At 47.0% G+C, this 27,118-nt stretch overlaps 1 protein-coding gene across 1 annotated transcript; it reads right to left on the minus strand.

Annotated features, from left to right (window-relative positions):
- Positions 1 to 3,225: 3,225 nt before the first annotated feature.
- Positions 3,226 to 27,118, minus strand: CUNH8orf74 (chromosome unknown C8orf74 homolog). The gene is made up of 4 exons (XM_041663872.1): positions 27,071 to 27,118; positions 22,897 to 23,089; positions 5,312 to 5,727; positions 3,226 to 3,465 (listed from the first exon to the last, which is right to left on the minus strand). Exons 1-4 carry the CDS (start codon positions 27,116 to 27,118, stop codon positions 3,226 to 3,228), a joined length of 897 nt encoding a protein of 298 aa, XP_041519806.1.

Below are 27,118 nucleotides of genomic sequence, written 5' to 3' on the forward strand. Positions count from 1 at the left end.
AGGCTGGCTGAGCAGGGAACCCCAAGGATCCTCCTGTCTCTGCCTCTGGGTGCCTGATTACAAGATATACTCAGCTTCGCAAAAGGCATATTCAGCAAGCACTGTAATGAGACATCTCCCCAGCTCTGGGGACTTTGAATTTCTGCTACTAGTTACAATATTTAAGGCATTCCACGTGTGTGACTCTGCCCTGCCCCTGTTGTACGGAAGTACATAGCAATCTTGGAGCTAGCTCTTTTTTTCTATTGAAACTGCTATGGGCACAGAAAATTGGGTTCCTTTACCAGGAACGAAGGTCTTTTGTGTCAGTGTTGTTCATGGGGCAGTTTGTATAGGAAATCTTAAGAGTTCACAGAAGGCCAGTCATCTTAAAAATGCCTCACGGTATTTCATCTTCCAGGTTCCAGATGGCCTTAGAGTCCTGCTGACCTCATGGGATAACAGAGTGTTCTTTAGCAGCTTGGCACCCCTGTATTCTGTGCCCCTGGATATTGCTGTGACTTTCCTGGTGGACCCAATACTCAGCTTGTTCACATTGTGGTGTTGCCGTTAGCTTTCTAGAAAGAGGCAAAGCCAAGATAACCAAGATTTGGGTTAGGTGTGATGGAGGATACCTCTAATTACAGAACTCAAAAGAGTGAGGCAGGAGGATTGCCACGGGTTTGAGAACCAGTCTAACCTTCATAGGAAGTCCCAGAACAGCTAGGGCTACATAGACAGAGATTCTACATCAAAACCAGACAATCACATTTTTACCAGTAAGGCTCTTCTCTGTCAAATTTGTTGCTCCCAAAGGTCCTAGTGAAAAGTTAAAGTGTCATAGCGAACAGTGGGGTAAGTAGATGGCTGTGGGATTCTTACACCACCCCCACCCTGGGGCCACAGCCAAGTCCTTTTTTCTACAGCTTTATCTTCTCCACAGCGCCTGGCTCATCTCTCCACCCTTCCCACAGGCTCTGGAGCCTGCTGGCTGGTGGCTTCCCACACCTACAAGCACAGTGGCTTGGGGACTGAGCAGCTGGCAGGTGCAGCTCTTCCCTGGGTGCCACCCTCAGGGGAGGAGCTGACTCTCCTTGGTTTCTTGTGCTGGCCTGCACTTAATAGCTCAGGGAGACCTCAGGTACTATGCGCAGAGTATTCCACTGAGTTGTGGAAGGCTTGGGGAGGTGAGGCATGTCACCCATGTCCACTCATGTCCCCTGAGTCCTGGAGAAAACTCACTCAGGAGTGCTTTTGCATCTGTTAATTGCTTTTGCATGACTGTGGCCAAAACACCCATGAAGTGACTTGAGGGTTGAAAGCTTTATTGAGCGTTTGGGTCCCTTGTGGCAGGGAAAGCATGGCTGAGATGGTAGGGGCATGCAGACAGGCTGTTCACACTGTGGCTGACCAGGAAGTGGAGCCAAATCAGGAGCCCGGAATCAGGGATCACATTTAAAAGCCCACCTCTAGGGATATATTTCTCTCACCTGGGCACTGCTACCCAAAGGTTCCACAGCCGCTCCAAACAGTGCCACTGCCTGGCCAACAAGGAAGCTGAACAGGAGCCTGTGGGGGAACGTGTTAGATGTCCCTACTAGGGGTGTGGTGTCTGAACCTGGGACAGGAGGACCCATCTTGTCTTCTTTTAAAACAAATCTGCTGGCCTCCATTAAATTGGGGATAAAGAGAAAAGCCGGCCCAGTAGGTGTTAACCAAGACTGTCCCCAACAAAAAAGAACCTGTAACCACTCCACCCACGAACCCTGACTCTGTCCCAGGCTCATCCTGGTAAGGAGCAGCTCTTTCCTCGGGCTCTTCACAGCTTGGCATGTGTCTGGGGCTCAGAGGAGACACTCTCAGTCCATGGTCAGCTTAAAGTCCACCCACCCATGCTGGAAAATCCCATTTGGTATCGCTTCCCAGGCAGCTCAGGGCTGCTGCTGTTATCTAACACCTCAGCCCTCTATTTGCTCTGATCATAGATCCAGAAAGGCCTGAGAGGCAGTAGGAGTTTCCCCTCCCCTGGAACCCCACTCACAAATACTGGCACTAACTCTGCTGTAGAAGTCAGCCAGGGGTGGGCATGCCAGTTTCCCCCCTGAGCCTGAAACTCCTACAGGCAGAGGTTTCCAGTGCAGAACAAGGCAGAGCAATGCAGAGCAATGCAAAGAGATGCAGACGATGCAGAGCGCCGCAGAGCGCTGCAACTTTCGCCCATGTTGCTGTGCTCATGTTGTTGTGATGAGGGGATTGGCTCACTGGAGACCACAGTGAGGAGTGCTTGCCCTTGAAATGACTCTTGTACCTCCCAGTCTCTAGGGACAGAGGGAGGAGATTTTTATCCATCCATTCATCCCATTTTTTTTTTCCGACAGGATCTCACATATCCAAAATTGACCTCTATGTAGCCAAGGATGACCTTGAACTTCTGATCCTTCTGCCTCTACCTCTCAAATGATGGGGTTGCAGGTGTGTACTACCATACCCAGTTTATATAGTGTTAGGGACCAACCCCCAAGCCTCGTACATGCTAGGCAAGCATTCTCTCAACAGGGTGACAGCCCCGGTTCTGCGGTTCTGCGCGCCATTCTCTAACATTCCACTTCCACTGTGGTTGAAACTTTAGTGGGATCCAGCTTCTTCCAAGAAGGGACTCCCAGAGGGTAGAAGGATTCCGCCACTGCTTTGTCAGCTCAGGACCACAAGAACTACCTTTTCCTGCCCAGGTTTGCAGAATCAGTCCCCTCCAGGTTGGCTTGACGGGTGCTCGGTTGGACGAACCTGGCTGGTGGTCTACTCATGGAGGTGTGCCATCGCCCCCTGTCAAACCAGTAGCAGAAAACTTGAGTAGATGTCTGCATGAAGGCACAGTGCTCCAGGGAAAGAGCCCAGACCCAGAGCCCTGAGCGCCGGCTCTCCTTTCTTCAGCTCTGTCTCTGGGTGGCTGACCTACCTGACCTTGCTCCATCTCTCTCCCGGCATGCTCTGTAAGACCTTATACCACTCGTACGTCCAGGGAAGGAGAAACCCAGGGCGTGTTCTGCTCAGGAGACTTCTGTGGTCCCACTGAAAGAAAGGTCTGTCCTACGCAAGCAGCTACCCTCCCCCATCACACTGTGGTTTCCAAGACAGAGACAGCACGAGAGTGGCTTTATTTCTTTTAATCACTAGGAGCCTCTGGTCTATGCCAAGCATGTCCATACTGCTTCTCTCACGGGTCCTTGGGCAGTAGTCACCAGCCTCCTACTTCTTAGCTTTGCCTTTCTTTCCTTTATTGGCTTTACTGACCTTAGGAGAGTCCTCTAGGGTCGCCTGGCCAGCAGTGATACAGGGAAGTGGGGGTGGAGGAGCACTGAGGCTCAATGTCTTCTTCTGCAGCCTCAGGTCCAGAATGTCAAAGGCCGCCTGGATCTCGTACTGCAGAAGCTCCTGCAGGCATGCGATCTGGATACGGATGGCCTCGCTGACCAGACGCTCCAGAGCCTGCAGGACACACACCAGTGAGCATGCTTATAGGCCTGCCAAGGCCCATCCTCCCACCGACAGCTGTGGCTCCCCAGAGTGGTGGCCCTCCTCTGTGGACATCACCGCCTACGTACAGCAGCTCTCTCCCTTCCCCTGTCAAGTCCTGGGTAGCAATCTCCTTGTGTGTGTCATTTGTCCCTCACATGGTTCTGGGACCAGAGGCCAGTGCCAAGTAATGTTCCACATGGCCATAGGGAGCTCCTCCCACCTCCCGACTGTCCTCACATCGCACAGTCCTGGTGACTTCATTGGAGGGGACAGGTAGAGCTTTAGAGAATGGGGTTAACTCTGGACCAGTCCACGACAGGAAGAATATGAGCTCAACTCCCATTTGCCATCCTAGCAGGACACACTGTGACCCCCTTCACATTCCTGACCCTATAGTGTTCTAGAGTTATGACAGAGAAGTTATGCATGATATCTGGGAGTGATGAGGGATAAACATTGGGATATATATTGTTTGTATATACATACTTAAGATCTGGTATGCAGTTTGCTCCAGAATATTCCTTGGATGTTATTTCAATATAAAATTCATGTTTTTTTCCCAGATCTTTAGAGAAGGACTGAACGCTACAAAGATGCTCATTTTCCCTGTGGTGATGGCTGTTGAATGCCTTTCTCAGGCTTACTGCCAGGGCTCCCAAGCTTTGCTGGAGGGCCCCATGGAAGATTTAAGGGGAGCTGAGAGGCATGGTGGAACAGGAGCTGGCATTTGGCAGCCCTCTCCTGCCCTAGCTTACAGACGCCACAGTATCCTAGAGTATGGTCCTTAAAGGACCTGGAGACAAGCTGTCACTGAACTTCCTGGACCCCCATTGAATGTCTGCTGTTGTTGTTTTGTGACAGAGTCTCATGTAGTTAAGGCTGGTCTTGAACTCCTGATCCTCCTACCATCACCTCCTGATTAGTAGGATCATAGGTGTACACCACCATGCCTGACTGCCTACTTGAGATGTCTTAATGTACTTAGCATGTCTTGTCCTGTTACTATGTGTCAGGAGCCCTAACCCTGGATGAGTATCATCCAACCTGCTGGGTTATTATTTTAGCAGTTTCTCAAATATAATTTTGAACTTCGGAGGAATACTTTGTTTGGGCCACACACCAGAAGTCAAAATTAACCAAACAACAACCAGAACCCCTTCAATACAATCTTGCAACTACCTCTCCTGCTGTGTCTATGCATGTGCTCTCTCTCTCTTTCTCTCTCTCTCTCTCTCTCTCTCTCTCTCTCTCTCTCTGTCTTGCTCTCTCTCACTCTCTCGCTCTCTTGCTCTCTCTTTTATGCTCGCATGTGCATGCACACACACACTCAGCCCTTCCAGTCTTCTCTGAGCTAGCTGCTCACACACCTTCCCTGAGCTGTCTGCACCCTAGGTCTCCATGATGACAGCTCTGATTGCAGACAAAGGGCACTGGGACATTCCCCAGCAGCTCAAAGATCCATGTTCCCTTTGTGACTCTGTCAGTGGAATCTGTCACCAGTCAATGACACGGAGGCAAAAGCTGTGGCTTCAAGGTCTGCAGGCCTCCACCAACTGTGAACTCTACTTCACAGTACCTTCATGGTGTGAGGCAATGATGTTCTTTAACCTCATTATTGTCATCACAAAAATGGGGCCATGAGTTTCTACTCTGCCGGGATGCTGTTCAAGGATGTGCATGCAAAGTCTATGGGAGATGCTAGATGCCCATATGACTCTCTGTCCCCACTACCAGGGCAGACAGTGAAGGAGGCCTGTGTGTTTTAGTCCAGTCTGCTCTGTCTCAGAGATCCTGGGGCTGGCAGGCAGAGCCTCACCTCCCTCCTCAAGGTCGGACGGGGCTGCAACTGCGCTGGAGCCTCCTCGACCCCGAAGGCCTTCTGCAGTCTGTGTGCCTGATCCAGGCTCAGTGTCTCCTTCAGCATTAACACGTCTGAGCGCTTCTGTGCTTCCGCTGTGCTTAGTTCAGCCACCTGCTGCTCATGACTCCACACATCCCGATCCATGCCATCTGTTAGCGGCAGGGGCTGGGGCGGCGCACACATTTGCACGTGAGCAACTGTCAGGTTGACTTCCTGGTCCTGGCTCAGGACATACTGGTAGAGTCGATAGTGTCGGATGAAGGTGTTGTGGAAGTAGTCACAGAGAGCCAGCAGGTGGGTGACGTTGAACTGCTTCTGATAATCTCGGAGCTTGTTCCCTAGGACTGTCACAGCCTCCGTGATGGAGCAGCCTGGAAGTACAGAGGCACAGGGGACAGAGTATAAATCGGACTGTGAACCTGCATCCAACCTCAGAACCTGCATCCCGACTCCGCTTCTCCAGCCACTCATTAGCTCCCAAGAGCTCAGGGGTGCATCTCATTTCCCACTTTATCTTGGTTTCCAGGAAGTCCAGGACTGATCTTCTGCAGTAAGTTGGATTTATGGCATTTTCCCTATAGGACTGTTCCATCCTCTGTCTTTCAACTCTGTTCAGACTTGCTTCAACTTCAGCTTCCTCAGGAAGGGGAAAAGGGAGTACCAAAGGGTTTCTGCTTTTTGTGGGAAAGAAGGTGACTGAAGATGTATCCAGGTAACCTTTATACTGGGGATTTGGGACAGAGTTGGATAAATAGTGTTTACCTCACATAGAGAGTCAGCTATGAGAACAGCACCAAGGATGTCACTCCTCAGAGAGGGAACAGTTCTCTCCTGTCTCTTCCCATGCCTGAACCCTCTAGATACCTCAGGGCAATGGATTGAGGCAGACCTCCATCCAGGCTGCCAGAACCTGACACAGGAATTGGTACCCAAAGAGTCATGGCAGAAGGCTGTGCAGATAGGTGGCAGCAACTATTGGTGGAAAAGTAGGCAACAAGCAGATGGGAGGGACCCATGGGCTTTGTTTTCAGCACGAGACATTTTGGAGCATCTGAGTAGCAGGCTGGAGGTGAGCAGAAACAGGTTCTTGGTGTGGGAGTGGGAAGGCTGTGAGCAGGAGCAACAGGCCATGGTGGAGAGAATGACACATTTGGAGGACTGTCTGGGAGCAGGTGCAGGTCTGGTTCACCAACCAGAGGTTCTTGGCAGCACCTTGGGAACAGTAATTGTACCAACGCCTAGTGTCCCTTGCAACCCTATTCTTGTCAGAGCTGGGTGTCTGAGTAGAGAAGACTCCTCTACTGCAAGGACAGCTGATGGATAACAGCAGCATCCCCTGGGAACACAATGAAGGGAGAATCTGCACTCTGAGGAGCAGCTTGGCCCCTCATCTGCTACTGGCCTGGGTCCAGAAGCCAACCCAGCTCCCTCTTGCTGTGCCCTCTGGGGCTGGTACTTTCCTGAGTGACTCTGCTGTGTCACCTCTATGCATTGCCTTTGGGCTCACAGCTTCGGTTCCTCACAGTGGGAAGGGAAGGGTGGAGTGGGACAGTCAGTGGTGTGTGAGTATTGTCTCCGAGGCTGTCAGATATGGTGGAGGCTCAGGAAGCAAGCTGAGAATGGACCCAGAGGCAGGCGTCCCTTCAAAGGCTTTCTCCTCATGACCACTTCCACCCAATCTACTCCTCATAGAGGCACCACAGCCTACAAAAGAGGGCCAGACCTGGGACTAAGTACTCAAAATAAAAACTTGTAGAAGATGCTACATGTTCAAACCCTAACATCATTCAGATTCCCGCCTTGCCGTTCTCTTGAGCTCCTTTGACACACACACTTTGTCTTCTTTCCTCTTTCAGTTTAAAAAATCATATTATACTGAGCCACATAAGGCTAGTTTCATGCAAGTTCATAGTGCACTTTAAATACCCCGCATACTCTATGACCTCCCCCTCATCCCTTCCTCTCCATCAGCCCCCGAGTCAGTATTGTTTCCATTTTCATATCCTCTGCGCATGTATGGCTTTAACTCTACAATAACCACATGAGACAGAAACAGGACAGATTGAGGACCCAGACAGAAACCCATGCAGCTAGAACAAAAGATTCTAAAAGGATACATTGGGGAAAAGACAACTTCTTCAGCCAACAGTGCTGACAAATCTAGGAATCCACGTACAGAATGAGACTAGATTCCTATCTCTTGCACGTTGGTTTATCAAAACTCCCAATGAGTCAGAGGGAAGCACTTTCGATGCGACAAAAGTATCTGAGCTCTGAAGCCCAGCTCTACCAATGGCCCTCATCCTTAACATTCAAATTTCTTTGTCTGGGTTTCTTGAGCATCACATACATCCTGGTCAGTGGGAAGGAAGGACTAGGCCCAGTGGGAACCCTTGTCTGTGCCTCTCAGGCCTACACTGTAGAATCCTAGGGAACTTTCTGGGATGCAGATAGCTCCCTCCACACACAGCCCTGCCCCATCTACATCAGAAGATGAAGACTGGTTCCTAGGGCAGGATTGCTTTTAGCATTTCTTCCTTGTATCAGAGCCATGGGATCCCAGCATGGGCTACCAAGCAGGACGAAGGGCAACCAGCAGGAATGCATGCAGAGCCTCCACCCTCTGCATTCACTTCTGGGTGACCTGCCCGCTGCTTGGGCCTTTTCTGCATATGCGTGGGTCTGGCCTACTCATATTTGTAAGCATATTGGCAGATTCGCTTCTGCTTTTGGAGGGGGTGGTAGTGGTTGAACATGATGTGGGATAGGCAGTCTTGGCCTTGGGAGCAGGTGCGGGCAAAGATGAGGGCACAGGTATGCTACAGATTACCTAGCAAGAATGGAGGATGCATGGATAAATACCTGTGGTGCATGCGGGGCCCAGGATGAGAAAGGCGGGGAGTCCAGAGGGGCTGGACAGAGGATGGACAGGTGCTGAAGAAAAGGCAGGAAAGAGTTCCTGTAGCATAGAATCCTTATGTTCCTCCAAGATAACCCCCTCGGAGGAAGGGAAGCAAAAACAAGAAGCAAGAGGTTGAGCAGGCTTCAGACTAAGATGGCAGTCAAGTAGAAGGACCACCAGGAAGACATTGTTTCTGTACATGAAAGCTGGCCTGCAGGCCTGAGTGAAGCCCTGTGTGTGAACAGTCACGAGGGGACCCATCAGGACTCCTCTAGGCTCCTCGCAGTGTGACCCTGCCAGAAGGTACTCTGTTCTACATGCAGCCTGACTTGGCTTGGCTGTGCATAGGGTGGGGAACCTGTCCCTCTATGTGGGTGGCCATATCCGCTGCATTCTCCAAGGCCATCCCATCCTCTGCATCCCCAGCAGCCATACACGACATCTGTGAGGTCCAGTCATGTCCCGATCTTCCTACGATTTGTTATACGGCTTTCTTGAAAGGTAGGGAAATACTAGTGCAGCCTTTGCTTGGGTCAATGGGAAGAATTTGATCGGTCAAATTGGTCAACTGGCTGAATTTGAACTCTACCAGAGATGCTGCCTGGGCTCAGTAGACCTTGTCCCGCGCTGCCGTGAGCTGCACACTCTGCTCCCTGCATCCCAGTGACTCAGCACAGAGGGATTAAGCAGGAGAAGTCTCTGGTAGAGGCAGGCAGAGCTGGGCCTGCACATTGCTCTTCAATAACAGGGAGTGGCCTTCATTTGCATTGGCCACTGGGAACTTCCTGAAGTCTGTCCCCAAACCCCTGGAGGCCCACACCTGTGAGGAGGAGCAGCGTGGAGGAGGAGAGGAATGATGGAAGGGGGGTGTGGGGGAGGATCTGCCTATGGCAACACAAGATGCTTGCTTGCTCCAGCACTGGGCAAAAAAGACCTGGAAGGGGAGTGCTGGCATCTCCATAGCAGCACAGGAGATGAGCCCGATCTGAGGGTGCGGAGGACACGGAAGCGGTGAGGAGGGGCTGATCTTTCTGGATGGGCACCGGGTGACCTAGGTGTCTCCGACAAGATGGTCTGGTTGCCTTGTTTTGGATCCAAGGCAGAATAGTCAAGCCAGGACACAACCTGACAACGTGACTTTCTTAGCACCTGAGCGAGAAGCCAGGCCTGCGGTCTCCATCAAGCTCCCTTCTGTGTTCCCCAGCATCCAGGAACCTCTGTAGTGACTACCAAGACAGCGTTCACCTCAGGGTTGGAGAATCCTATAGTATTGTGTCATATGCCCCTGTGCCCCTTGGGTTCCCAAACCCCTCTCAGCTCAGGGAAGCTCATCCTTATTTATCCACAGGGCACACTGAGTCTCAGAGAGAGGCAGAGGGATTCGCTCAAGGATGCATAGCTGATGAATGGCAGAGTCTAAATACAACACCGGCCTCTTGCCTCCAAGTGGCTTCAAGCTCTCTTTGTAGATTCTTAGATGTAGATGCAGAAAGGACCTCAACTCTCTGATTTCTAAAGGCCGTTCTGTAGTAGGTACTATATCAGTGATGCATGGTCTGAGCCAAAGACCTTGAAAATAAACCCTTCCAAGGATACCGAGCACCCCGAATATATGCTAATGAGCTCAGTCCTATCATCAACAAGGTGGAGCAAATGCAATGCTTTTCAAATCTCTTAGGGGGTAGACCATCTCTCTACACCAAGGTTCTTGTTATTCTAAAGGTAGATAATTGAGGTCCAGAAAAAGGGTGGGACCTGTCCCAGCCAAGGGACCAGGGTCTGGTCCTGGATTTTGTTTCAATTCCTAACCTGGGGAAGGGAGATGTTTCTACTTCTTTTCCCTTGACCCTGTGGCTTCTTGTGGTCAGAAGTGTCTCTGAACGTAGCTGGCCACAGTTCCTGAGGCAAGGAAGGTCTAGGCTGGGGCAGGAGACACCATTGTTCTGTTGCCCTGATGTGTGTACTATGTCTGCCCTGCTGACCAATGGCCAGGGACACACAGCACTTTGAGATGACGGCTGTGAGATTTCTCCACCTTTGCCTGGCACTGTTTCAACGTCACCTGTCTATCCCTGGGTCTCTGGGATGCTGGCTCCCTTTCTCTTTAGAGCAGGATGTCCCCACAGGAAGCCCCTCTTCTGCGGAGGCCAGTGGCACTGCAGGCACAGGAGAGTAGGCAGTCTGATTACAAAACCCCTGGAGAAGGACCCGTCAAGATCTTCCCAGACTGTCAGGCTGAAACTTCCCCTCTGCCTTGGGCTTTAGATTGGAGTGACAGCCTTTCACTGATCTCCGCCTCCTTGGCTGGCAGTCCCTGTGAGTTCCCCACCGAGCCCAGGCTTTGATACTGGGAGCTGAGCTCAGAGTTTGGCTTCTCCACAGAGTAGCTCAGTGAATCCATGAGAGCCCAGGCTGAGGACTCACGGAGATGTAGTTCACACCTGGTCACAGCATGTCCTCGCTTGTACAGGTGACTCCTTCTAGAAATCAGTGCTTTCATCTGGAAAATGGAGCCAATAAAAATTTTGCCTTGTCAGGTCTGAAGACAGTGACTATCCAGGGCTTCCCATAGGGATAAATAATGTTTTTGTGTGTGTGTGTGTGTGTGTGTGTGTGTGTGTTCACCCTCTCCTTTCTCCTTAGGTCTCCACCAGCACCTCCCTGGGAATAATTTGGAATCTATCTGGTTCTCTAGGGGTGGGGTACTACCTTAGGGTCCTGAGTACTGGATGGTGACCGCCATCCTGTTTCTTGATAGTCACCTACTGTCTGGTGTATGATATGGGACATGGGTGCCCAAGGATTCTAAAATGTGCTGATGGATGGGTTAGGGGTAGATCAGGTGTCCTCCTTGGTCCCTTTTCACTCTAAGAAGCTATGAGGATTTCCATGGAGCTGAAGGTCCTCAGAGTCATAGTGGGCTACAGTGGGTGCTGGGAGCCATGACTCTGCAACCCCATCGTTTTAACTGTCCCCCTGCCTGAGATGGAAATAACCAAATAATCCTCCGATGTCAGGGACCTGACTCTGTACCCAGCCTGCCAATCAGCTACTTTATACAGCACCTTTTCCCGGGATGCTAGGGACTCAACTGGCTGAGGAAGGGCAGGAATAAGATGGCAGATGGTCACAGTCAAGAGATGGAGGACTGACATCCGTCCATAGGTGACATAGAGAGCTGGCAGACACAGGTTACTCTCTTAGTCTGGGCTGAGACATGAACCCCTCTGGAGCCCTCCTGCTGGTGGCTGGGATCAGTCCCCAGACTCAGGATGTAACTCAAGGTGACCAGTTAGGAGGGCACTCCCAGACAGCTTACCTGGCCCTCCTAGGTGTTTCTTCTTCCTGCATGCCAGCTTCCTATCCCACTAGAGGTAGGGGCTTCTCTCAGCTACCTCTCTACCTCTCCGGCCTGCCTACACCCCAGGTGCTCAGGTCCCTGATCAAAATGCAAAGTCACCAAGCCGGGTGTGGATTCTGAGTCAGAGTCCTGGTTTCAAATCCTGAACTCACTTACCCTAGGAGCATTCTTAGGAAAGTTAATCTCTCTGGGTCACAGCATCTCACCTTTGAAACACTTACTCTCGTACCAGACCATAGGGGAGATTATTGATGCCACAGGGAAGGCTAGACTTTTCATAGCCACCCTTGGCAGGATAGACAGTCTGGCCAGGGAAGGATAATGCTTCTGTGGCAGGCTTGTTGACATAGTTAGCTGTGACCTCACTCTGCATACTGGTTGAGTACCACCCTGAACTGCTTTTGTTTTTCTTTTAATATGGACTCTGGTGGTATCGTACAGGATGGCTTCTGTCTCAATCTCTTAAGTTCTGAAAAGGTAGACATATGCCACCATATCTGGCTTCTTCATATTTTTACACTGGATACCTAACCACCCCCAAAGACCTCAGAATGTTTTTTTTTTGGGAGGAGGCGATAAGGCCTTTAAAGTAGCTGGGGGTTAAATGAAGCCATGTAGTCTGAGTGGGGCCTTAAGTGAGAAGTAGTGGACATGGACAGAGGGGACCACGTGAGGACATGGGGGAAGGGTGGCGGCAGCTGAAGGCCAGCGAGAGCAGTCTTAGGAACAAGCGGCCTTCCTGGACTTGCATCCTCCAGAACGGTAAGGAAGCAGGTGTATGTATGTTGCTGCCTCTTGTTGCCTATGGTACTTTCAAGGGTGGCCCGAGGCATCATATCCACCCAGGGGAAACTCTAAAGTGAGAGTTGCCAGTTTGTCCCAAGAAACATTCTGGATCTCCACCAATGGCCTTGAAGGAAACTTTGGCAAAGAACTTGGCTCTAACGCCTCCATCCTGGCCTGGTCTGAGGGTACCCCTGCTCAGTCTGTCACCTGTTCTCTGCTTTGCTAGACTAGGATGCTGCAGGGGGTGGTGGTGAGGGCACAGAACTTCTCCATGGCCATGAGTACCCTGGGTGGAAGAGCCATGCCGGGTAGCCTGGTGACTCACTGCTTACTCCAGGTCTGGGCTGCTGGGGACAGGCAGGTGGCTGCCTTCCCACCCTGTGGTGGCCTAGTGACATTTCCTGGAGAATCAGGAGTGGCATGGGTGGGACTACGGATGCCAGGACCATGACACACTCTGCTCTGCTCCTATTAGCTGCTCCTCCAGGCTGCCTTCCTATTAGCGCCGGGATTTCGTGGCCAGGCAATCGGACAGGGGTGTCTTCCAACTTCATGTGTCCATATTGTCATAGTGACAAGATGTGGAAGTAGGGAGCTGGCTGGGAAGAGTCCTCCAGGCAAGCAGAGGCCAGGGGCTGCCGAGTGAAACTGAGGTAGCTCAGGTTGCCTCAACCCCCTTCATCCCTTCCTTCCTGCCCATGGCTTCCTGAGCAGCCGCATGTTGGGTTCCCTCTTTTCTCCCGAGTCCCCTGTGGCTTGGGTACAGAACATAAAGCCTGCCCTTTCCTGCCATTCTCTCCCAACCAGGATGTGGGAGACTGGAAGAACCCTGCCCCTTGACCCTATGGCTGGTGATCTCACCCTAGGCCAGCTGGATGTGAGTTTCCCAGCCTTCCCGGAGGCTGACCCAAGAAGGTGCCAAGTACAGAGCCTGGAATTGAGGCCAGAAGATCCTGGGAGCCCTTTTTCCAGGACGAAATCAGCTTATGCTTTTGAATAAAGGGCTGCCATTTCCCTCCCAGTGCTGGGTTCGATTGGGCAAGGAGATAAGCTGAGCTGGCAGCCATCCTGGCAGGGCTCTGAATCACTGTTGTGCAAACACAACCCCTCCTTAAACCCTGCCTGCCAATGTCCTCATCTGTCGTGCAAACAAAATACAACCATCCTTAGCCTAGGTTAGCCACAACAAAGCACCCCAGGGAAGCCACCTGCCAAGAAGAGTGGCAGCCAGCGTGGATATCAGCCGAAACAGAAACTCGGATGGTGTTGGCCTGTGGCCCCCACTGAGTGCGTCCTATGCCAGTGCCTGTCATAGGTGTGATGTACCTAGGAGGGGCTGGGGCAGGATGCAGGGTAGGAGTGCCCTCATCAGGACAGTGCACAGCTCTGTCACTCATCTAGATAGGTGATTGTGCGCATGTGTGCCAGGAGAGGTCACGGCCTACAGCAGCTGGGTTAGATGGCACGCGGAGATTTCCTGGGCTTCTTTTCTGCTGATCCATAGCCTGAGCCCATCTGCAGATGAAGGGAAGATACACAATGCCTTGTCCTGGAACCTTATTCTGGACTATTAGCTTTTCACTTAGCCCGATGCACTTGACAGAAGCTCCAGCAGTGTGACTGGCCAAGGGGGTGCAGAGACAAAGCTGGTGTTTACAAGAACACCCTCTGTCTACATTGGTGTTCCCTCTGCTGGTGAGGCTCCAGGAGCTCCTAATAAATGAAGGCAGGTTCTCTTGAAGAAGCTAATGTGTTAACCAACTGCTTCAAGAATAAGTATGTGGAAGAGAAAAAGAAAAGATGTTGATGCAAGGGCACGGCTATTGGACTGCCAGTTTTACCTGATCCAAATCGGAGGGTGCATAGGGTGATTTCTGTGCTCAGGAAACAACATCAAACCATGGCACTGGAGGGAGGAGAATAGAATGGAGAACATTTGTCTGGTTTTCTCAAAACATAGAAAAATTGGGGCTGGAGAGATGGCTCAGCAGTTAAGAGCATTGCCTGCTCTTCCAAAGGTCCTGAGTTCAATTCCCAGCAACCACATGGTGGCTCACAACCATCTGCAACGAGATCTGGTGCCCTCTTCTGGCCTGCAGGCACACAAACAGACAGAATATTGTATACATAATAAATAAATAAATATTGTAAAAAACATAGAAAAATTTCAAAAATATTAGCATTGACAAGCTTCACTGGGAACAGAAGCCAGGAGCAAATTCAGTCCCTGGAGGCAACATAGTCCCAGGACACTGGGGGATCAGGATTGAGCCAGCAACCAGATTCAGAGTCAGTGATCTCCACCGGAACAAGTACAGGGGAGTAACCGCTGAGCAAGTGAGCCAAAGCCAGAGACTGGTGAGGGTCTGGATGTGAATCTGGGACCTTTAAGGGAGTACACCTAAGCCAGAACCCTGGTGGGTCTGGGCATGAGTCTAGGACCTCCCAGGAATTAGGCCTGAGCCAGGACCTCTGCCAGTCTGGGCGTGAGGGAACCTTGGACCAGAGATCTCAGGTGTGAGTCTGGGGCCTCAGAGGGAGTAGGCCTGAGCCAGGACCTCTGTGAGTCTGGGCATTGGTCTGGAATATCAAAGGGAATAGGCAGGAACCTGAAACCTCTGTGGGTTTGAGCATGAGTCTGGGACCTCTGAGGGAATAAGCAGATCCTCTGTGGGTCCAAGCACACTGGAGCTGGGACGTCCAAGGCAGTAGACCAGAGCTAGAAACCTTTCCAGGTCCAACTCCAAGCCAGGGACTTCTGCAGGACAGGATCCAAACCAGGATTTAAAGAAACAGGGTAAAGCCGGCAATGTAGGCCAAAGTAGGCCTGAGACAGCAAACTCCAAGGGAGCAGAGCAAAGCACAGGAGTGCTGAGCTATCTCCAGGAACACAGAGTAACCAATTGGGTAACTAGAACTGTGACACTGACTGTACCACAAGGAACAAACATCTGAGCTTTGGATTCACTGGCATCTAGAAGATTATTCAACAGAATCTCAGAAAGCCCCAACCACAAATATTAGAGGAAAAGATGAGTAGTAAAGGTAAGATCACATGCAACACCGCAAAGAGCAACACAATACCAGTAAAACCTAAAGACCCTACAACAGCAAGACCTGAACAACCAAATATAGATCCAGTGTTCTGTAAGCTTCTTGTATCTTCATAGGCATATCTTTCTTTAGGTAGGGAAAGTTTTCTTCTGTAATTTTGTTAAATATATTTTCTGTGTTTTTGAGTTGAACTTGTTCTTCTTCTATACCTATTATTCTTAGATTTGGTAAGAAGAAAATGACCTAAAAAAATAACTTCAAGAGAATGTTTGAAACTCTTAAAGAGGAAATGAGAAATTCCCTAAAAGAAAAAGAGGAAAAGACAAACAAAAAATTGGAAGACATCAGCAAATCACTTGAAGAAAACCAAGAAAAAGAAATCAAACATATGAAAGAAACTATTCAGGACTTGAAAACTGAAATAGAGACAATAAAGACACCACAAGTTGAGGGAATTATAGAAACAGAAATCATGAGAAAATGATCAGGAACCACAAACGCAAGCGTGAACAGCAGAATAAGCAGAATAAAAGAGATGGAAAAGAAAATCTCAAGCGCTGAAGATACAATAGAGGAAATAGACTCATCACTTAAAGAAAACATTAAATCGAACAAAATTTTAACACAAAATATCCAGAAAATATGGGACACCAGGAAAAGGCCAAATCTAAGAATAATAGGTATAGAAGAAGAAGAAGTTCAACTCAAAAACACAGAAAATATATTTAACAAAATTATAGAAGAAAACTTTCCCAACCTAAAGAAAGATATGTCTATGAAGATACAAGAAGCTTACAAAACACCAAATAGACTGGATCCAAATAAAAAGTGCTCTCGTGACATAATAATCAAAGCACTAAACATACAGAGTAAAGAAAGAATATTAAGAGCTGCAAAGGAAAAAGACCAAGCAACATATGAAGGTAGACCTATCACAATTACACCTGAATTCTCATTGGAGACAAGGAAACCCAGAATATCGTGGTCAAGTGTTATGCAGACATTTAGAGACCACAGATGCCAGCCCAGACTACTATCCCCAGCAAAACTGTCAATCACCATAGAAGGATAAAACAAGATATTCCACAACAAATCTAGATTTCACCAATACCTAGCCACAAGCCCAGCCCTCCATGAAATACTAGAAGGAAAACTCCAACCCAAGAAGTTGGCTACACCAACAAAAACACAGACAATTGATGGTTTCATAGCAGCAAATTCCCAAATAGGGAAAAATGCACAAATTAACACCACCAACAATGAAAACTAAACCAATAGGAAATAGCAATCACTGGTCGTTAGTATTCCTTAATGTAAATTGACTCAACTCACCTATAAAAAGGCACAGGCTAACAGATTGGATATGAAAACAGAATCCATCCTTCTTCTGCATACAAGAAACACATCTAAACCTCAAAGGCAGATATTGTCTCAGAAAAAAAGGGTTAGGAAAAAATATACCAATCAAATGGACCTAAGAAACATGTGGGTATAGCTATCCTAATATCTAACAGACTTCAAACTAAAATCAGTCAAAAGAAACAAAGAAGGTCATTTCATATTAGTCACAGGAAAAATCCATCAAGAGGAAATTTCAATACTGAACATCTATGCCCCAAATACAAGGGTACCCTCATATAAAAAGAAACACTTCTAAAGCTTAAATAATGCATCAAACCCCACACACTAATAGTGGGAGACTTCAACACTCCCCCCTCACCACTGGACAGGTTAATCAGACAAAAAATGAACAAAGAAATAAGAGAACTAACAGATGTTATGACTCTAATGGATTTAACAGACATTTATAGAATATTCAATCCAAACAGAAAAGAATATACCTTCTTCTCAGCACCTCATGGAACCTTCTCAAAAATTGACCACATACTCAGTAACAAAACAAACCCCAACAAATACAAAAAATTGGAATAACCCAATGTACCTTATCAGATCACCATGATTTAAAACTAGAAGTCAACAGCAATACTAATTCCAGAAAACCCACAAACACATGGAAATTAAACAATGCTGACCTGGATCATTGATGAGTCAAGGTAGAAATAAAGGGAGAAATTAAAGACTTTCTAAAATTCAATGAAAATGACCACACAACATACCCAAATTTATGGGATGCAATGAAAGGGATAAGTGTTAAGAGGCAAGTTCATAGCACTAAACGCCTACATAAAGAAGCTGGAAAAATTCCACACTAGTGAGTTAACAGAACATTTGAAAACTTTAGAACAAAAAGAAGCAAACTCACTTAAGAGAACTATATGGCAGGAAATAATCAAATTGAGAGTGGATATCAACAAATAGAAACAAAGAAAACAAAACAAAGAATCAATGAGACAAAGAGTTGGTTCTTCGAGAAAATCTACAAAACAGACAAAACTTTATCCAAACTAACCATAAGGCAGAGAGAGAACATCCAAATTAACAAAATCAGAAATAAAAAGGAGGACATAATAACAGACATGGAGGAAATACAGAGAATCATCAGGTTATATTTCGAAAACCTGTACTCCACAAAATTGGAAAACCTAAAGGAAATGGACAACTTTCTGGATTAATATTACTTACCAAAATTAAATCAAGACCAGATAAGCAATTAAACAGACATATAACCGCTGAAGAAATAGAAACAATCATCAAAAGTCTCCCAACCAAAAAAAGACTAGAACCAGATGGTTTCAGCTCAGAATTCTACAAGATTTTCAAAGACGAACTAATACCAATACTCCTCAAATTATTCCACACAATAGAAACAGAAGGAACGTTGCCAAACTCTTTTTATGAGGCTACAATTACCCTGACACCCAAACCGCAGAAAGTCATTACTAAGAAAGAGAATTACAGACCAATCTCACACATGAACATTGATGCAAAAATACTAAATAAAATACTGGCAAATCAAATTCAAGAACACATCAGAACAATCATCCACCATGATCTCAGAGATGCAGGGATGGTTCAATATACAGATATCTGTCAACACAATCCACTATATAAACAATCTGAACAATAAAAAACACATGATCATCTTATTAGTTGCCAAAAAAGCTTTAGACAAAATACAACATCCTTTCATGATAAAGGTCTTGGAGAGAGCATGGATACATGGAACATACCTAAACATAATAAAGGCAATATACAGCAAGCCAACAGCCAACATCAAACTAAATGGAGAGAAACTCCCAGCAATTCCACTGAAATCAGAAACAAGACAAGGTTGTCCACCCTCTCCATATCTATTCAATATAGTTCTTGAGGTTCTAGCTAGAGCAATAAGACACCAAAAGGAGATCAAGGGGATACAAATTGAAAAGAAGTCAAACTCTCGCTGTTTGCTAATGATATGATAGTTTACATAAGTGGTCCCAAAAACTCTACCAAGGAACGTCTACAACTCATTAACACTTTAAGTAATGTAGCAGGATACAAGATTAACTTAAAAAAAAGTCAGTAGCCCTCCTGTACACAAATAATAAAAGGACTGGGGAAGAAATCAGAGAAACAACACCCTTCACAATAGCCACAAATAGTATAAATTATCTCAGAGTAACTCTAACCAAACAATTGGAAGACTTGTATGACAAGAACTTTAAATCTTTGAGGAAAGAAATTGAAGAAGACACCAGAAAGTGGAAAGATCTCTCATGCTCTTGGGTAGGCAAAATTAACATAGTAAAAATGGCAATCTTACCAAAAGCAATCTACAGATTCAATGCCCATCAAAATCCCAGCAAAATTCTTCATAGACCTCAAAAGAACAGTACTCAACTTCATTTGGAAAAGCAAAAAACTCAGGCTAACCAAAACATTCCTGTACCATGTAAAGAACTTCTGGAGGCACCACAATCCCTGACTTCAAACTCTACTACAGAGCTACAGTACTGAAAACAGCCTGCTATTGACATAAGAACAGACAGGAGGACAAATGGAACTGAATAGAAGACCTGGATATCAATCCACACATCTTCGAATACCTGATTTTTGACAAAGAAGCAAAAAATATCAAATGGAAAAAAGAAAACATATTTAACAAGTGGTTCTGGCATAACTGGATATCAACATGTAGAAGAATGAAAATAGACACAAATCTATCACCATGCACAAAACTCAAGTCCAAATGGATGAAAGACCTCAACATAAAGCCAGCCACACTGAACCTTATAGAAGAGAAAGTGTGAAGTACACTTGAACGCATTGGCACAGGAGACCACTTCCTAAATATAACCCCAGCAGCACAGACACTGAGAGAAACAATTAATAAATGGGACCTCCTGAAACTGAAAAGCTTCTGTAAAGCAAAGGACATGGTCAACAAGGCAAAATGACAGCCTACAGAATGGGAAAAGATCTTCACTAACCCCACATCAGACAGAGGTCTGATCTCCAAAATATACAAAGAACTCAAGAAATTGGTCACCAAAAGAACAAATAATCCAATAAAAAATGGAGTACAGACCTAAACAGAGAACTTTCAACAGAGAAATCTAAAATGGCTGAAAGACACTTAAGGAAATGCTCAACATCCTTAGCCATCAGAGAAATGCAAATTAAAACAACTCTGAGATTCCATCTTACACGGGTAAGAATGGCCAAGATCAAAAACACTGATGACAACTTATGCTGAAGAGGTTTGGGGGAAAAGAGAACACTTCTGCATTGCTGGTGGGAATGCAAGCTGGTACAGCCCCTTTGGATGTCAGTGTGACGATTTCTCAGAAAATTAGGAAACAACCTTCCTCCAGACCCAGTAATAATACCACTTTTGTGCATACATCCAAAGGATGCTCAATTGTGCCACAAGGACATGTGCTCAACTAAGTTCATAGCAGCTTTGCTTGTCATAACCAGAACCTGGAAACAACCTAAATGCCCCTCGACCAAAGAATGGATAAGAAAAATGTACATTTACACAATGGAGTACTACACAGCAGAAAAAAATAACGACAGCTTGAATTTTGCAGGAAAAAAATGCATGGAGCTAGAAAACATAATTTTGAGTGAGGTAACCCAGACGCAGAAAGACAATTATCACATGTACTCACTCATAAGTGGTTTTTAAACATAAAGCAAACAAAACGAGCCCACAAACCTCAATCTCAGAGAACTTAGACAACAATGAGGACACTAAGAGAGACTTACATAGATCTACTCTACAGGGGAAGTAGAAAAAGACAAGATCTCCTGAGTAAATCGGGAGCATGGGGACCTTTGGGGAGGATTGAAGGGAAGAGGGGAGAGGCAGAGAGAGGAGCAGAGAAAAATGTAGAGCTCAATAAAAATCAATAAAAAAAATTATTAGCATTTATAGGAGGAAAGAAGGGCTACCCACTAAGATAAAAGACTTCGAAGTGTGGTCAGTGACTGTCTGAGTCAGGTAGTTTAACTATTTTAATAAAGTAAATGCTGTTCCTGGCTTGCATTTTTTTTCTGTTTATTCTTTTAAGTCTTCTCCTACTATTTTAAGTTGCTGACATGATGATTTTTGTTGTTGTTGTTGTTGTTGTTGTTGTTGTTGTTATTCATGATGCTGTCTGCCCCAGCTTTGCTTCGTTTCTGATACTCAAGGTGTAAGTGGTGAAGATGTAGAGGGTTCTAATCTGCTTTGTGGATTTGGTCCCTGGAGCGTGATCGTCACAGCAGATGCTGTGTGCATGTGGAGGTGCTGACGCCTCCTCAGTAGATAGAGAGATGTGTTTACTGCAATAGGCCTTTGTGATGGAAAAATGTCTCGAGATGTCAGCTCTTTGAAGAGCCAAGTGGACTGTGGTGTGTGTGTGTGTACATGTGTTTGTGGTGTGCTGGCCTACACATGCATGTATTGAGGTCAGAGACTAATGTTCGGTGTCTTTCTTAGTTGTTTTTTTAGATTAGGGCTCTCACTGAACTTAGATCTCACCATTTTGCTAGCAAATCCCAGGAACGAATCGTCCCTGCCTCTGCCTCCAGTGCTGGGGCAAACACCTCATAGGGACATTTAGTACAATGCCCTGCCTTTAAGTGATTGCTGAGGGCCCCTGCTCAGGTCCTCACATTGGTACAACAAGCAATCTATCAGCTTTTAAGAGTTTCTAATTTTTGCAGTTTCAGCATTTGGCTCATAACCCAACAGGGAACCTGGGTGGCTGGCTCAGATGTTACCAGAGGGGAGAGAAAAGGGGGATCAAGATCAGGGCTGGCATTGGGCAAACTGGGGATGAGCAACCTAGTGAAGTCAGAGGCGGTAACGTAAGTCAGTGGGTCATGCAGAAGACACAGGGTTCCTAACGGATGGCTGGTCCAGGGCAAAGGTGAGCTTGTGCTAGTGAACCTTCATCAGCAGAGTGATGGTAACACAATTCCCTCCTCTATGAGTCTTCCACCTTCAGCCAAGGCCCCAAGTGTTGTAAGCATGGCTTCTTGAATGCTTTCCACCTGTGACCCTTTTGTACCCCACCAATTTTATTTTGGGACCGGGTCTCACAATGTAGCCCTGGCTGGCCTTGGACTCACTATGTACACTATAGATCAGGCTGGTCATATACTCACAGAGACCCATGTACCTCCCAAGTGCTGAGATGAAGGTGTTTCACCACCATGCCCAACTTCATGCCCTCCAAATGTAATATCACCCTAGATATGTAGGTAAAGAAAATAGGTATGCAAATCAATTTACCGATTATGAGTATTACATTTAAAACATTTTCCAACAGATGTAGTTTTACTATTGATTAAAGATTATGGTTGCATATTAATGAGATTATTTACTTGTTTATTTAAATATGAAAATGAAATCTTAGATGAATAATTAATACTGTAGAATATAGAATATCTTCAACATTTTTCAGACTCAACTAATGTTTTGATATTGCAATGCTGAGGAGCCTTGCTTCAAATAAATTCATAGTAAAAAAAAATTACAAAAGTATGTCCCTGGCCATTTTAGAAACCAGTGTAAAATTTGCCCCAATCTCAAACCAAAATCATCAAAGGATATCCTTATGAAATTGAAGTCAGTGACTCAAATAGCAATTTTAAAAACCAAACCTTCTACCACAATGCAATCTGAAGATACACTGATGTGATTCACGTGGAGGAATTATGGTGGGAAAGACAGTTTTGTGTTTTGTAATTAAACGATCATGTTTCCATAATGGCTTTGCGGTGACCAGTCCACAGCAGAGGGGACACCTCCTGAGGAACATAACTCATTGTGGGGACAACCTTCCATCCCACAGTGCAAGGGGGAGTCCATTAAAGACTCTAAGGAGGGGACTGACACACTTAGTTCATGTGCACAGTGTGAAGCGATGCAGGATTTGCAGCTATAAAGATCAGGGATGGGGACCAGAGCCCAGGGCCGTGCTGCTTCTGAGCACAGTGCCTCTCAAGAGATCACCGGCTCCTGGGAGCTCCCATGTGCCTGCCCTTGGTGTCATTCTTTACCTTTGGTCTCCTTGAGCAACTCTTCCGTGAACTTGACCACCTGAACCACCTCGACCCACGGGAAGCCTTTGCCCACAGCAAAGATGACACTGTCGTAGAGGGTGTCCAGCAGGATGCTCCGGCGGGCATCCCTCAGCTCATCAAACTCCTCCCAGTTCAGGAGCCTTCGCAAGTGTTCTCGCCCCTGGGCTTTCTGCAGGGGGTGTTACAGGGAAAGGAGAACAAAGTCATTACTGGGCTTGACACTGTTGTGGGGCCCCAGGAAAATCCTGAGAATTACCAGGAATGTGGGGACCCCAAGGAGGAATCAGGCTTAGTTTCTAGACAACTGTTCCTCCCCTTCCTGGAAACTTGTTCTTTTGGGTCTGCTCTAGTGTGTACACATGTGTGGGTGTAGCCCTTGTGTGTTGGTACACATGTGTGGGTGTGTTCCCGTGTGGTTGGTACATATATGGGCATGCTCCATTTGTGTTTGGACACATGTGTGGGTGTGCTCCCGTTTGTGTTTGTACACATGTGTGGGTGGTCTCCTACATGTTGGTACCCGTGTGTAGGTGTGCTCTTGTGTGTGTCTGGGTGTGCTCCCATGTGTATAGGTACCCATGTGTGATGTGGCCCTGTGTGTATCAGTACAAATGTGTGGATGTGCTCCTGTGTGTGTAGGCACACATGTGTGGGTATGCTTCCAAGTATGTGGGTATACATGTATAGATGCGCTCCCATATGTGTGTAGGCACACATGTGTGAATGTGCTCTTGTGTGTGTTGGTACACATGTGTGGATGTGCTTCTGTGTGTATAGGTACACGTGTGTGGGTGTGCTCTCATGTGTTGTGGAATATTATTCTAACTAGACAAAGATATGTTACATTTGTTTATGCTACAGAATATTACTTTAACTGTGTAAAAGCTATTACCTTTGCTTTCATTTTTTTTTGTTGTTGTTTGTTTGGTTGGTTTAGTTTTTTGAGACAGAGTTTCTCAGTGTAACTTTGGCTGTCCTGGAACTCACTCTGTAGACCAGGCTGGCCTTGAACTCACAGAGATCCGCCTGCCTCTGCCTCCCGAGCACTGCGATTAAAGGCGCGCACCACCACTGCTAGCACGTGAAATGTGTTTAGGCTACATTTGTTTAACAATGCAAGGATGTGTGTTTAATTATGTAAAGATGTATTGCATGTTTCACTTTGCCTGCCTAAAGCACCTGGACTGGTCGAATAAAAAGCTGAACAGCCACTAGCTAGGCAGAGAAAGAGAAGGTGGGGTTAGCAGTCAGAGTGAAAAAATAGGAGGAGAACTCTAGGCTCAAAAAGAACAAGAGAGCAATCAGGGTTCCCTGCCCTGTGGGAAGTCCAAGGACCACCCACCTCCATCCAGGTCTAGTATGGTGAGCATCCAAACTGCCTAGGCTCCCACAAAGTACGTGCAGTAGGATCAAAAACCCATTGCCATTGTTCTTGAGTTCTCAGTAGTCCTCATTGTCTGCTATGTTCAGCGAGTCCAGTTTTATCCCTTGCTTTTTCAGACCCCGGCCAGCTGGCCTTGGTGAGTTCCCGATAGAACATCCCCATTGTCTCAGTGTGTGGGTGCACCCCTCGTGGTCCTGAGTTCCTTGCTTGTGCTCCCTCTCCATCTGCTCCTGATTTGGACCTTGAGATTTCAGTCCGGTGCTCCAATGTGGGTCTCTGTCTCCTTTCATCGCCTGATGAAGGTTAATATTCAGGAGGATGCCTATATGTTTTTCTTTGGGTTCACCTTCTTATTTAGCTTCTCTAGGATCACGAATTATAGGCTCAATGTCCTTTATTTATGGCTAGAAACCAAATATGAGTGAGTACATCCCATGATCCTCTTTTTGGGTCTGGCTTACCTCACTCAGGATAGTGTTTTCTATTTCCGTCCATTTGTATGTAAAATTCAAGAAGTCACTGTTTTTTACTGCTGAGTAGTACTCTAATATGTATATATTCCATACTTTCTTTATACATTCTTCCATTGAAGGGCATCTCGGCTGTTTCTAGGTTCTGGCTATTATAAACAATGCTGCTATGAACATAGTTGAGCATATACTTTTGTTGTATGATAGGGCATCTCTTGGGTATATTCCCAAGAGTGGTATTGCTGGGTCCAGGGGTAGGTTGATCCCGAATTTCCTGAGGAACTGCCACACTGCTTTGATTGCTCTTTGGGCTGATAAGGGAGGGGGACTTGATCGGGGGAGGGGGAGGGAAATGGGAGGCAGTGTCAGGGAGGAGGCAAAAATCTTAAATAAATAAATAAATAAATAAGAACAAGAGAATGAGGAAGATGCCTGGGGCCAGAAGCCATGCAGCTGTCAGCCAGTCAGACAGACATAGAGACAACAAGAAAGAAAGAAAAGGTAAAAGCCCTAATGCAAAAGGTAGATAAAGAGAAACAGGTTCGTTTAAGTTAAAAAGAATTAGCCAGAAATGAGCTTAAGCTAGGCTGAGCATTTACAACCAACAGGAAGCCTCCCTGTTGTGATTTGGGAGCTGGTTGGTGGCTCAAAAGAAAAAGCCTGGAGTTAGTGGTGGTGGAGCATGCCTTTAATTCCAGTGCTCAGGAGGCAGAGGCAGGCAAATCTTTGTGAGCTTGAGACCAGCCTGGTCTACAGAGCGAGTTCCAGGACAGCCAAGACTACACAGAGAAACCCTGTCTTAACAAAAAACCAAACAAAACAAAAAGCCTAAAAAAACCTCAAAAAGAAATAGAGAGAGAGAGGGGGGAGAGAGGGAGAGGGGGGGAGAGAGAAGAAAAAAATCTGGTACACTATGTGTGGGGGTACACATGTGTGGGTGTGCTCCCATGTCCGTGTTCCTCTGTGTGTTTGTACACATGTGTGGGTGTGAATGTGGAAACCAGAGGGCAGCCTCAGGAGTCAGTCATCACTCACAGTCCCCTGTGTTTTTGAGACAGGGTCTTTCACTGGCCTGGAACTGGCCAAGTGGTCTGGGCTTGTGGCCTATCTCTGCCTCCCTATTATTACTGGCATTATAAAGCTTTGGTACCACCCGTCCATGAAGTATATTCTAGGAATCAGACACAGTCAGGTCCTTGAGCTCGTGTGGAGAGTCCTTGACCAGTTGAACTGTCTCCCCAACCCCACTTACTCTTACTAGCACTCCTTTGAGAGTTCTGACACTAGCCCATGTAGTCCCAGGTTTAAGCACCTCCAACAAGCCTCGTTTTAAATTATAGGTCCCTAAAACAAGTCAATTTCTCTTTGAGACTTCAGCTAGCTAACCTGATACATTCATACTAGAGTGCAAACGGCTGGCGGAGAAGAGGTTTAGTGAGGCTGGATGGTTGTCCGGGCTCTCTTGCGGACTGAGAAGACTGACAGAGTAGACTTCTCCCTCAGTGGCACTTCTATAGCCTTTCTAGAATGGGTGTATAGTAGGAGAAGCAAGAGTCACTTCAAGGCCGGGCGGTGGTGGTGCATGCTCTTAATCCCAGAACTTGGGAAGTAGAGATAGGCAGATCTCTGTGAGCTCAAGGCCAGACTGGTCCACAGAAGCAAGTTCCAGGACAGACTCCAAAGCTACACGGAGAAACCCTGTCTCAGAGGAAAAAAAAAAAAAACCACTTCCATAACAATAAGAAATGAGAAGATATAGAGACCTGTTGTACACAGGAGTCTGCTCTGCAGGATGAGGAGGCTCCAGCTAGGGGAATTCCAAGCAGATCAATGGCAGACCTCATGGCCTAGAGCCCTGTTCTTAACCACTGGCAGTTTCTGTTCACCACACGTCTCTATATGATGCAGTCCTTCCCTGCAGCTCCCATCAGCCAGAACCCCTTTGCCCTCCCTCACATGTGGGTTCCAGCTCTAGAGGACTGTTGGGGCCCCGGCACCAGCTGGCAGGCACTGCCTTTTCCTCCCCCATCTCTGATGGGCTGGTCCATAGCCTAGACTTCCCATTGAGCCCCAAAAAGGCTATGACTCTGGAATTCCAGCCTCGAGCATCCATTGCACCAGACTCAGGGCTGGTGACTCTAGAATTCCAGCCTCAAGCATCCATTGTGCCCTGGGAGGTGGTGTGTAGAGATGTTAGAAGTGCCACCCAAGAAGAAAGCATCTACAATCCTTGCTGGGACACCTCCCCCTCCCCATTATACCCACTGGAGCAAAGGACTCTAACCCAGATCTTCACCTGAAACTGGAAGACTTCCTTCACTCCCTGGGGTGTTAGGAGTGCCAT

This window comes from Microtus oregoni, unplaced genomic scaffold, assembly GCF_018167655.1.
Source record: "Microtus oregoni isolate MIOR12 unplaced genomic scaffold, Mior012 000001F_ref0000356, whole genome shotgun sequence".
Lineage (NCBI taxonomy): Eukaryota > Metazoa > Chordata > Mammalia > Rodentia > Cricetidae > Microtus > Microtus oregoni.